This window comes from Tinamus guttatus, unplaced genomic scaffold, assembly GCF_059628265.1.
Source record: "Tinamus guttatus ecotype Peru unplaced genomic scaffold, ASM5962826v1 Tinamus_guttatus_pri_ptg000423l, whole genome shotgun sequence".
NCBI classification, from domain to species: Eukaryota; Metazoa; Chordata; class Aves; order Tinamiformes; family Tinamidae; genus Tinamus; species Tinamus guttatus.
Window position 1 is genome coordinate 4,443,983 of NW_028288957.1, and position 13,049 is coordinate 4,457,031.

At 39.7% G+C, this 13,049-nt stretch overlaps 1 protein-coding gene across 1 annotated transcript; it reads right to left on the reverse strand.

Moving 5' to 3' along the window:
* Window positions 1-367: 367 nt before the first annotated feature.
* Window positions 368-12,518, reverse strand: NAAA (N-acylethanolamine acid amidase). Its single transcript, XM_088531525.1, has 11 exons — window positions 12,343-12,518; window positions 11,504-11,668; window positions 9,467-9,593; window positions 8,674-8,764; window positions 5,862-5,938; window positions 5,245-5,417; window positions 4,693-4,755; window positions 4,211-4,277; window positions 2,183-2,211; window positions 1,265-1,346; window positions 368-461 (listed from the first exon to the last, which is right to left on the reverse strand). Exons 1-10 carry the CDS (start codon window positions 12,516-12,518, stop codon window positions 1,271-1,273), a joined length of 1,044 nt encoding a protein of 347 aa, XP_088387651.1. The 3' UTR covers window positions 368-461; window positions 1,265-1,270.
* Window positions 12,519-13,049: the final 531 nt, after the last annotated feature.

Below are 13,049 nucleotides of genomic sequence, written 5' to 3' on the forward strand. Positions count from 1 at the left end.
GAACCAGTCCTGTTAGACTCAGGACCATACACCCGCCACGTGTCAGAGAAAAAGACTACGACATAAACAGCAATATTAGAGGTCTTCATAAATCAGACAACCAGCTGCGCATCTTTATTTCATTATATGCAAACCTACAGCACAAGCAAAAATATAAACTTTTCTTTTTATTTATTATTAATTACATGAGTACATTCAAATTGCACAATAACTATTTCCAAGAGCAGTAAAAATACTTTGTAGCCATAAATGCCTGTTAGAACATCATTGCAGTTAAAATAAAACCAAACTTCTACTATTGTTCATTAACGGTATCATTTGGTAACATTTCAAAGAACTAACAAGTCATTATTACCTGAATAGTTCATGTAATTAATAGGCAAAACAACTGCAGTGCTTTTAAGAGTACTTTTAAAAGTATGTGCTGGTCTTGGAAACCTTCAGCATTTCACCCATTTTGTCTGTTGAAATAAATAAATAGATAGACAGACAGATAGATAAATAAGGGAGCATAGGCTCATATAAAGTCAGGAAAGAAAGCAAAGTCTTTAGAATCTCCAGATGAAATGAATTAATACTTCTATAATCAGCTGTATTATAGTAGTTGCCCAGTACAACTGCTACCACTAAGATCCAAGAATAGTTTAAAATAAACTACTCAAACTGGAATGCAGCTCCTCATGCTCCTGCCAATCACACGCAGTTTCTTGGAATAGAAGTAAACATAACTTAGTACCTTCCTCTGAACACATCACAACTCTGATGTGGAGAACACCTGGGGAGTTCAAGCACTTGCCATTTTTCTGCATGTCCGTAAGACAAACGCCCCAGAGGATCATCATGGTCAGTTGTCTGTGAGGGACTGCCATAGACTAAGCCTGATCCTTCTTGGTGCCAAGTGTAGAGCCCTCTCCTGTTGGGGTTCAGCTCACTACGGGCATGACTGTCATAGCCAACCACCTGGGTTGTTTCCCGGGAATGAGATTTGTAAAAATAATAGATAAAAGGTTTATCTCAAGAGGTGCTACCTTTAGGTAACAACACCACTCACTCTGATAAGGCACTTTTTCTGAGGTGCAATAAAGGGTTTGCAAAGGAAGTCAGTACTTAACTCTATCTCTAAAACAGCAAGAAAAGCTATTTGCCCAAGGTCAAGAAGCAAACCAAGGGAGAGTCAGGAATTCCAACTACATTACTTGACGCCACTGCAACGTTTTGTGCCTCAGTGACTCTTCACTAGCTAGAGTACCAACATGCTACTTACCCCTCTTCATGTCACAGTCCTGATCCACGTCCTGTACTTATCTGGAAATGCAGCGCTCATTACTGTGGTATACACTGTGTTACTGGTAGGGGAAAAAGAGAAGAATGAGGGAGTCAGAATCATTCTGAAGACAAATGATTCATTTATAAAAACAGCAAAGCAGCAAAACTAATTTTAGCAGAAGCAATGCTCTTTGTACATACAGAAGTGTTAAAAGGACGCTGATAAAAATGAAGGTTCTTGGCACAAACTTTTACCATTTTTTTTTCCACTTAGTACAAGAAAAATGTGTTTCTATATCTGTTTAATCAGTGTGGTAAAACATTAGCATGACTGATCTTTGCAGTCACATGAACATAATTTTCTCCTTTTCCAAATTTGCTTATAAAGCAACAGAGATGAAGTCCTGGCACTGACTTTGAGGACACCATTGCCAAGCTCAAATGTGAAAAACAGATCCAGAGTAAAACAAAACAAGGTACCTGCAGAGGTACAATTTGTGTAACAGCGCAAAACAATAGTGGTATACTGAAATTATTCTGTTTTAGAAATCTTGTTTCTAATGTATGTGTCCCATGTATTATTTTTCCTTTTCGTACAGAAAATAAAACAGCAGAAATGCTGCTGCTGGTCTGAGCAGTCATTTTTTTTTTCAGTGCTACAAAAGGCAGAGTCTCCCTGTAACCAGATGTTACCTAATGAAGTGCAGTTTGATGTCTGGAAAGCGAGCAATAAAACAAGAAAGAAGAGTTCTGCGAAATATGAGGACAAAATTCCCTGTGCACAAGCAGTAATTTAAGCTAGGAAATCACAAGATACTCAAAAAGACATACACAAAAATCTTGAAGTCTGTGTTTGGCTTTTAAGTGCCCTGAGGCATGGCAGGAATCACTGGTGAATACTGAACCTAATACTTACTTGTTTAAGACCGGCTTCACTGACAATACCTGTGCAGAAAGTTTGAAGAGTTGTCATTTTGGTAAATGAAAGGAAATTAAAAGGCTGTTTAGAAACAGCAGTAAGATTAAGTTATGAAAATGAATAATGCAGAATCAAGGATTATTCTTGCCATTTTCTTTTTAACATCAGACTGTATCACAAAAATATTTAAAATAAAAACTCTGAAATATCCAAGACCTAAGATCTCAAAACTAACTGAAAATAACCACTCTTCTCTAATACTTTCTTTGACTGCTCCAGTATTCATAACTGTGCTTGAGCTGCACAAAAATGATTGTGGTTGTAGATTCACCTCCTGCCCTTTCACGTTCTCCTTTTAGCTGTGGCCACACTACCAAATATTGTCAGCGAAGGCCAGTCATTCACAGACCCCTGGAAGGAATAAACCTTATTTCTACATAAACTTCATGTATTCCACGCCCCTAACTGTGGGAAACTGCAGGCCACACAATATACCTGATTAAAATTCCATTAAGTATCAGTGCTCTTTCAGTTGATTTCCATATGCTTTGGATCAAGCTCTAGTATCACACGGTTATAATCAGACTAGTTATAGGAGTTCCTTCAATCAAATCTCTCTGTCCAAATGTCACATGATGAAATCCACAGAGAAAATGTAAGAATTTGGATCACGGATAAGAACAGGTTCTGGATGCCTCTGATTCTGATGTTATTTTCTGCTATGCACACTTATGGAAATTTGGGTTGTTTCAGTGCTTTTTTGCAGGCTTATCTGACCCATCTACCGAAAAACCTGGATTTGCAGACTCTTACGGAATGACTATATCGGAACATACCATTATACATACTCATTGCTCTTCTTAACCTAAATCCCCATGTGAACACCATTGGAACTTTCCATTCCTAATCTAAACTCAGTATTTGAGCCCATCACTAACTCACCTAATGTATGAGCAGCAGTTCTGATCAGAGAGTCAAACTCCGCCACACAGCTTTTTCCTGTTTACTTACACTCAGAATCACCTCACTGTACAAATATTGGTGCATTACAATTTTGCTTCCATCATTAAAGCAATCCAGGAAATTGGATTCTTCACCAAAGAAGTAATTATCATTTGATATTACTGTTGAAATATATCAGGATTTAAAATCTAAAAATATTGCATTTCCTTGATGCACGGCAAAAAAATCAAACCTCACTCGAAACTGCAGTATTATATGCAATAAAGAAACATATAATCAATATATTAAAATGTGCTTCTAAAAGCCTTATGGTGCTTTTGAAAATAGCAGTCTGTTTCTAGATTAGTAATAGTAAAGAAACTCCGTGAGAACTCTGGAAGCCCTTTTTGAATAGACCTAGACGTTACTCCTGATCAATGTAAAATAATTTAACAGTATTCTCAGTTTTTTCAAAACTTGCAAATATCTGTAGTTCGATGCAAGAATTGATATTGGGTCCCTAACCAATGTTTCATATCCCCATATCATTTCATAAAAACAAAACATTAATTAATAGTTCCACAACATGTATTACTGAAATGTCTTAAGGCATGAACCTGCTTTCTCCTCAAAAAAAGTTCTCCCTAACAACTGTGTTAAATTTACGAGAAAACAGAAGCACTGCTTCAGCTCTACTCCTGAATTCTCAGTGGGAAATCGAAACGGACTGTCCAGAGAAGTTGTGCACCTATTTATCAATTGAAGTTCACAGGAGCTTAAAATCAGTGCCCAGATATCTCAGTCTGGGCATCCAGAGACGAAGTAATCCAGAACTAACAGACTCCTGAAAGTCTGGATTTGACTCGAGTCACCCAATGAATTTCCAAAAGAATCTGACTTGTGAGTGTCCACCAGGAGATGACATTTCAAAATAAAGCTATCCAGAGTGCGTCCTGCAATACACCTTTTTTTTTATTATGACTTAATTGTACAGCTTTTGAACCCTTGCCAAAAATGTAACTGCTCTTACAACTGCTTTGGAGCAAAGCTGACATGCCACGATTTAGAATTTAAAAGAAATACCTGAAAGAGTGTATCAAAATTAATATTCTGCTGCCCAGTGGCATTGAGAGCTCTGATGGCTGGAGTTCTGCAAGAAAACAATACAATATCATTAAACACACTTTACTGTTTCAAAGCTACAACACATGACTAAGAAAAATCTCTCCCCAAATGCCTTAACATTAGAATGCTTTCTAGAGTGCTGTGTGACTACATCCTGTATCTTACTGCCAAAGCTACTATGTTACTGTATTGTGAGAACAGAACAGTTGGGAAACTGCCAGTAACTTCTTGTATACTACACAGCCTAATGATTATATTATGTCTGTGAGTTTTTTAATAATGCCATCAAATACTTTTTTTTACTGTAAGGTCTAAATCCCACTTTTTTAATGATTTCTGCTTTAAAAGGGCCTTTTCGACTATGGAAGAATATACCCAGATCTCTGCACGTTTTCAAAATAAAAGTAGTATCTCACTATACAGCTCCAAACTAAATTTACCTTCGATCATCACAAGGAGGAGGGGTAGTCCAGTGGTCATAGTTTGTCTCCACACGAAACCACCTATACCATAATACACAAACACAAAAGACATCTCAACGGGTAATTATTAAAGACCAAAAGTGAGTATTTCTGTACTGCCAGAAGGAAAAAAAAAAAAAAAGCTCTCTCAAAAGCCTCTTTCCTGAATCTCTGGCAAGCCCAACGGATCCCCCTGTTGATACACATAGCAACCTTTATAAATTACTGAATACAAACAAAACAAAAATGAGGGAGCCTTTAAGTCTCATTTCTCTTGATATCTGGTCAAAGAACAAACACATACACACATTTTTTCCTCTACTGTCTATCTAGACCGCCCCAACCTGACAAGGTGGTTTCACTCTTTTTCTAGGAAGGAGAGAGGAATGTTCCTTCCAGAGAGTCTTATTAAAGCCTGTCCTATAAAAGGTATTAAGAGATGAGTCTCTACAGAAAGCACTCCCATTACCCTTTGCTATCACTCAAAAACAAGCAGGGAAGATGAAACCAAGGCTTTTTATTCATACTTACTCTCCACCTAAAGGATCCAGAGGCCAGAGATCTGCTGGCCCTCTTCTGTTCCTCGTTATGACCATGCCTTCTTTGGGTGACACGCCTCCTACGATATAGTACACTTCTGCAATGATGGGAACGCTAGCTAGGCTAAGAACAGCAGACTGAAAGTCCTCCGCTCTGCTCAGGGTCTAGTGCAAGAAGAAGGCCAGAATGAAACAAAAATCACAAAGTGCCTCTCGACATATTACAAAGAAAGAGTTCCCTGATAACAATATCCGACATAGTTTCAAATAACTATTGGATCATCATCCAAGGGAAAAACTGCCCAACTGTATCCCATTTTACTGTATCCCTCCCCACTAAACGAAATTCTCCCCAGGGTAGAAGCATTTGCACAGCTCTCAAAGATTTCTGACACTCATCAGTGCTAGGTGAGTTAGCCACCCAAAGGACAAGAATTGCCTCTATCATACATGTTGCTGACAACTTAGGAATGAGAACTAACCCCCTTGTAAAAATATTTTATCGATCTATTAAATTCTCTGTGGAAATAGCAGTCAGAACAACAGATCTGTTATAGATCTTAAGTTCAAGTAAAATGATTGTGAAACCTGAGAATGCTGTGCACTTACATCTCGGACAAGCCAGCTGACCGGGTAATTTCGATTCAGGAAAGCAGCTATTGCATTTTCCCACCACCTACCACCCTCTGGAAAAAAAAAATTACAAAGGCATGTTATGTATACTGTATGAAATGAATCTTTCTGTCTTCCTTTCTTTTACAGGTCTACTTTTGCACTCTTTCCCTCCGCTGCACTACAAAAGAGCAGTGCAATAAATTCTCTTGCTATAGCACTATCACCATATCATTAAAGTCATGCAGGTTCCACTAAACAGGCAAAGCACATGCCATTTCCAAGTAATAGGAGCCTCTTGTGACATCTTGGGTTTATCAATGCTGTTCAGAACACTGAATGCTGATAACACTCCTTTGTTGTTATCGTACCACTTCACTGATAGCTATATATTAAACCTGCAGGGGCACGCTGCAAAATGAGGCTAGGGTCAAACATACCTGAAAGGCCTTCACTTTAGAAAATGCACCCTTCAAATGCTCAGGCATGCAGTTTTGCAGTTTTCTGAATCATTAGGTACAGATATATGTTTGGAGAATCACGGAAAGCTAAATTCTGAGTGAAATAGGGCAGCATTTATCAATGTGAAACGGCAGCATTTCAGGAAAGAAGCTAATAAGCACATCTACCTGCGACTACAGGTGAAATATAAATAGACTACATAATCCCAACAGAAGTTCAGTCAGGGGCAGCTGGATTAGCACTCCTGCTTTTTAGAATATATCTTGGGATCTGTAACGACCTAAGAGATTGGGATCTTAGCTTTTCAGCCTATTCTGATTGTTTCAGTTTTGTGACCTGTGTTGCAAGGTTGGACAGTAAGGTGATAGGGAGCTGGTAAGACAGAAAATAAAGACGATTGAACAGTTTGTATTTAGTGATAGATTCAAGAGAGCTACAGCAACAAACTCAACCAATCTGAAAGCTTTCTATCAGAAAATATGCAATGAAATCAAAAATGTCTCTTTCAAGACCACCCTCAGTACTTCAATGATCTGTCTCCATGAAGATGCTTATACTGACTTCACCATCAGCTTTAGCAATTTTAGTTGTAAGAAACCACACACAGAGCTGCAAAGAGAGAGAGAGAGATGCTTGAAAGGCTGCAGTAGACAGAAGTGGGAAGTGCATTCAGTAACAGAAAACATGTATCTCAAAACAAGTTAGTGCTAGAAATTTCAGGCCAAAAGTAGCACATTCCTTTTGGTCATGATCTACTAAATGTTTCAATTTAGAAACATTTTTTATTCATAGTTGAATGCTGAATAATGACAAGGGAAAGGCTAATGTATCAGGGAGTAGCTCTTCATAAAGCATACTGCCAAAAGGACTGCGGCTCTATTTATAAAATAATCAACAGCTCTCAGCTCAACTATTAGCACAAATTACCCATAATTTATCTTACTGAACTTGTTCCACACGAAATGTGCAGAAGAAAATTAGGAGAACTAAGAAAACAGGAAATACAAAGGTCAAGTTTATAATTATTCATATGCCAAAAAAAATCAGAAAAAAAAATGTTGTCACTTGACAGACCTTCATCCTAATTTGTAGTCATCCTTCTCCAGCAATAAATCACACTTTTCACTTCCCTCAATCTCAGTTGTACAGAGATATATTAAAAAAAAAAGGAAGTAGTCAGTCTCAATTCATTATCTAAGTGCCACAGATGTTGGGCGAATGTTGTCTATAACTAAAAAGACGTCTGTATTTATATTGCTGTCTATAATTTAAAAGTGTCAAAGTTCAAGGCACACAGATGGATGATAGCACGTGGTTTTGTGATGTACCAGGGCAGCCATTTCACCCAAATCTGGCAGTCCTTCATTCTCATTTCAGGCTCAGGTGCACAGAATGGATCTGTGCATGGACTATCGCATCTCCCAGCTGTCTCAAACTATTTTATACTGAAGTCTGAAGCATCCTGCTGAGGAATTAATATCTCTGTAATATATCTATTGAATACTGATCCTACAATATCTAAAAAACATGAGAAAAAAGACTGCCCGAATTCAAAAAGAATATTTGCTTATCAGTAGTCAAATATAAACATTTATTTTAGATGTAGCTTCTAATTCAGACTGGATTGTTCCTTGCTGACATAAACAGTCAACAAAGAACAGAATAAAATGACTGATTCTTAAAAATAAAAAGAGGGGCCAGGAGATCACAACCCAATCTCTGGTTTGGACATGGTGTTGAAGGACATGGCAGTGATCCCTCCTCTCCTTTCTAACTCTTAACAAGGCATTTTATTATCATCAGATACTATTCATCAACAGCAACATCTCTCCTGTTTCCTCAGTTGCTTTTCCAGTATCTCCTGGGACCATGTCAAGTGCCCCTGCCTTTCCCCTAGATCTCACAGTTCTTTACGTGCTTGTCTTCCAGCCCTCTCTTTCAAGTTGTTTTGTGGGGATAGATAAAAATGGAATATAAAGGACAGAGCACCTCAGGAAGCAGCAGTTTACTTGCCATACAAGACATCTCTTTACTCTCTGCCCCTATTTTGCCTTCTCTAGTTGTGTCCCTGAAAAGATCCCATGAATTCAATTCTTCCTGATTTCCCCAAGGTTCTCTTCGCACTTTTCAAGCTCAAATGACAAACACTGTGCTGACAAACACCTCTCTTCTACGCAGCTGCCAAAAAGCAGCACTCCATGTGACACGACTCCCTGTGGTCTCAATTTCAGCTCTCTCCTGGCATCCTTACCGCATTTTCCCTCTGGGAGAATAAGGCAACGCGCTGGAAGAGGCAACAATCAACTGAAATAGTGTACGTGCTGTCAAGTGCAGAAAATTATTTTACCTCGTTCATCACCAGAGATTGTGAACTTGTGGGGGCTCTGTCCAGTCCATAGGCCTACATAGCCAAAAAATGTAGTGCCTTGATATGCTATCTGCAACCACAAAACATACAGTATTTTAGTATTCTGGATCAGAGCACATTTTTAAACACAAGCAATACTCTGAAAGGGCATCCTGCAATTCTTTCTGTGAATTTCATACATTATTTTAGAAGTCACCATAAAAACTTGGCCTCCAACTAAAGAAAACATCATGAAGTAAATTATAAAAGAACTCTACAGGCCAAAATTCAGCACATTTAGTTTGCTCACAATAACCAAGTACTATAAAAATGTTGCAAGTAAGAAAAAAACAATAACTTTTCTATTGCAAAAACAACTAATGAATACTAAGAAAAACTACATTGAAGAGGACTGTATTAAAAACTATTCGTTCATAATGATTTTTCAGAATCTAAACCATATACATTGGCCACAAAAACTAGCATCTGAAAAAGGCATTGGGATCTGCCAAAGTCTATCTCTTTCCTATATTCTCTAGTATTCCTTCTTGTTTTTAAATGTCTTTACTTTCTTCTCCCAGTGGTTCCTTCTAAATATTGATCTTGAGATGCTAGATTATTTACACTGTTCTATCTGTTCCTATTTCTCCTCACCGACTGAATAGGCACAACGGTGTTCCAGGAAATCAATAACCTAGCATTTTCACACTAAATTTTGTTGCCTACACAGTAGTATAACTGCATACAATTCTTTCAGAGACCACCACCTAGCCATGCCCACCATAGATCATACCTGCCCACATTTTATAAATTGCACATCAATTGTAATCTTGCTTAAAATATCTACAAAATCATAATCCAGGTTCCGACCATGGTAAATGTTTCCTTTATCATCCTGAGCAACAATACTGGTACAGAACCTTCAAAAGAAAAAGCAGAAAAAAATGAGTTAAGAAAAACTAAGGTGACATTTTTCAGCATTACGGCAAGCTAGTCAAACTAGCTTAGCATTTCAGGAGCTGTAACTTTTAAGTATTTTACTAACATAAGCATACAAATAGGAAACCACAGTACATGGCTAACACTTGCACTTCCTGACCTGAGAATACAGCCCCTCCTTCTACTTTTTGATAGAATTCTTAAGAGCTTTCATTTCTTCTTGAACACAACAAAAAAGATGACGCACACAAGTTCGGCTGAAACTCTGCATAACTAGGAAACATTACAATGCCCTATGCAACTCCTGCATGATAACCAGATGAGGGCCCTATCCTACACCTGTATCTATACTGTATATACCTTACCAGGTCTCATCAGGCACAGAAAGTCAAAACTCTTATGTTGCATCATGTCAGATATTACAAACCAGGTAGGTAGCAGCACTTCCACTCAGAAAAAAAAAATCGTATTTTCAAAACCCACCTTTTCAAAATTCAGATGAGAAGCTGACATGTAAGAATAATCACAAGATACCAGGCTGAAACTTTTAAAATTTCATTTTCCTAGACTACTTCAATTTGCATCTTGTTTATATTTTTAATTACCATTAGATTACAAGTTCAAATAAAATCCTCTTAAATCTAAAACACAAGCTGTTTCTCACGTTAGTCGTTCAAACGAAAGTTAGACCATAGCTCCAAAACAGGAAATGTGCTGTAATTACCTTTTGAATATTAAGAGGTTCAGTTTCACTGAAACAGATTTCTTTTTTATTAAGCACATATATACATACATATAGATATTTAGATATTTATTAAGTATATTTATTGTGTGGAATTGAAAACTTTTCTTCTCTGGAGTGGGGTTTGTCAAGCCAGTGATGCAAAGCACAGCCTTTCAGAGCTGTAAATTGCAGACAAGTAGTCTTTTGCTGTGAGCAACCAGAAAAGCAACCAGGAAACCTTTAGCTTGTGAGCAAGTAATCTTAAACTTGAATAAGCTTTATTGGGGTTGAAAATGGTCAATGTCCTCCATGAATAACTAAAATGACTTTTGAGGTATTAATTCTTGTAAAGAAACAGTATTACTCTTAATTGAGTATAGAGATTAGAAAAAGTAATAATAAAATATGAAGAAGTGTCTGTATCGATCTATTTTTAGTTAAAACAAAGATGGAGAAAAAACAACTTGATCCTCATACACAGAGTATCTTCTATCCTCCTGCACATACTTCTAGTGCAAAAGAAGGAATGGAAAACGAGTATTTTTTTCCACTGAGGTTTTCTTTCCCATCATAAAAGTAACTGCAACCATTTTGCATTGAGAAAAATAACAATAATAAAAAAATCCCATTATGTAGCCAGCATGATGGCCCATCCAGACAAATGTCTTGGAAGCCACTTTATCCCAGCTAAAGAGTCTAACTGTAATTAATAACTTTTAAAAAATGTATTTTTAAGGCACAACTATTGTTTTCCATTTCCTTCTTGATAAACTACAACAACTTAAAGGAATGCATTAGATTTATCTTAAAAGAAGAGCAAACTAAAAAAGTTTAAAGAGATGGTCCTTCCTTACCAGCAATTTCTTACTATGCTTTTTATTTATATTTTTTATATATTTTTATAACACAATGGCTGTGTACTACCATTATTAGTAAATGATAATGCTGCAACATGCTTTCTTCGATTTCTCACACAAGCAATGGGGAGAGAATAAAACTATCCAGATTAATATATGAAATATATGAAATATTAATATATGAAATCCTAACAGAAGAAGCAATAATCTACCATGTGCCTTCAAATATACACTTTCAATGAACTAAAATGAATCTCTACTTCACTTCTATCAGTATTCAGATCAGATTCAATCAGTACCAGATACTTACGCTGTGGACTCATAGGCAAAGTTCAGCAAAACTCCATCTCCCAGACTTATCCCCAGCGCTTTGCACAGTCCCAGAATTTCCCCTACAAAGGGCTGGGGCATAAAGAACTCCAATTCTGCGGCAAGTGGCCGAATAACTTCATGGACCCATTTTGGTACTGCTTCACTGCAAAACATGCTCAAGGAATTAATTAAGTATTACCCAAGAATGTGACAGGTCTGCAGAAAGGTTGCAGCATACGCTCAGAAATTAAATACTCGTCGTACCTGCTACTACTCCGATCAGCCTACACCATTTGGCACTGATCATTTACTAGATCCACCTCCCACCCTGCACCACATATCCCTGCACCCCTGCTGGCTCTGGCGCATCCCCAGGGATGTCCACGCAACCTCTGAAACCAGCACTAAGCTTGTGTCTCCCGCCTGCTGAGGCAATTCATAAACTTTTGCTCTCTACCACTGATCTCTTACAGTTCACCCTTTGATGGGATTCCTAACGTAGCAGCACTAAGCTTGCCCTGAGTTAATACTCAGAAAACTGAAAATTTGCAGAATAATTGAGGAATATGCCGCCTGCGCAGCATTACCCCTGCTCTTCATTGCAGCCCCACTGCTACGGCTGAGGGGGAGCAGATGGGTCCCGAGCCTGTCCCGCTCCTGGCAGGAGCTGCGGGAAGGGTGACAGGGACCCAGGGCCGCCCTTTTTCCTCTGAGGGACACCTTGCTGCTCCCCACGGAGGGTCACGCAGCCGCTTCGTCCCTCTTCCCGCACCCTCCGCCTGCACCAGCCCGGAGAAGAGCGAGGGGCACCAGGCTCCGCCGCTGCCCCACACTCACTCAATGACCCGGGCGACGGCGGCGCGCAGGAAAGCGGGGTCGAAATGCCGCAGCAGCGGCAGCCACCGCTCCTCGGCGGGGCTGTCCAGGCTCACGTTGCAGCGCAGCGGCGCCGCGGCCGCCGCCGCCCCGCACAGCGCCGCCAGCAGCCCCCACAGCGCAGCCCCCCGCGCCATGGCGCCCAGCACCGCCGCCCCCCGGCACCGCCGCCGCCACCCCGGTCTTCCCCGCCGCGGCGCGGCCCGTAACTGCAGCGGCCACCCCCGCGCGGCCGCCCCGCAGGGGGCAGGGCTCGGGCATGGCGGCCGCCTCACGCCGTAACGGCCGCCCCCGCCGGCTGTAACGGTCGCCTTAAGGAAGCCAACGGTCGCTGGCTCCGAGCTACGCAAGGGCGGCCGGCACGCCGCAAGAGGGAGGGTGGCGGGAAGAGGCCTCCTCCCTTTAAGTTCTCAAGTGTTGAGTTGGCCCACGCACACGCAGAAAAAGCCACAATTGTTCAGGTACCAGAGGAAACAGAGGAGCTGCATTTTCTACCCCTGGGTCTCGTATGCCTGAGCCGCTCCCCTAGGAGCACACAACGATAGGAAAACAAGATTAGTTCGTGTCCTGCTTACAGAACCATCTTTCCCTTTAAATAGAAAGATTAAAATGAATTTTATTCTTTTCTCATACATTTTAACGTTAGAGTATAATACTTCTCCCCCTCC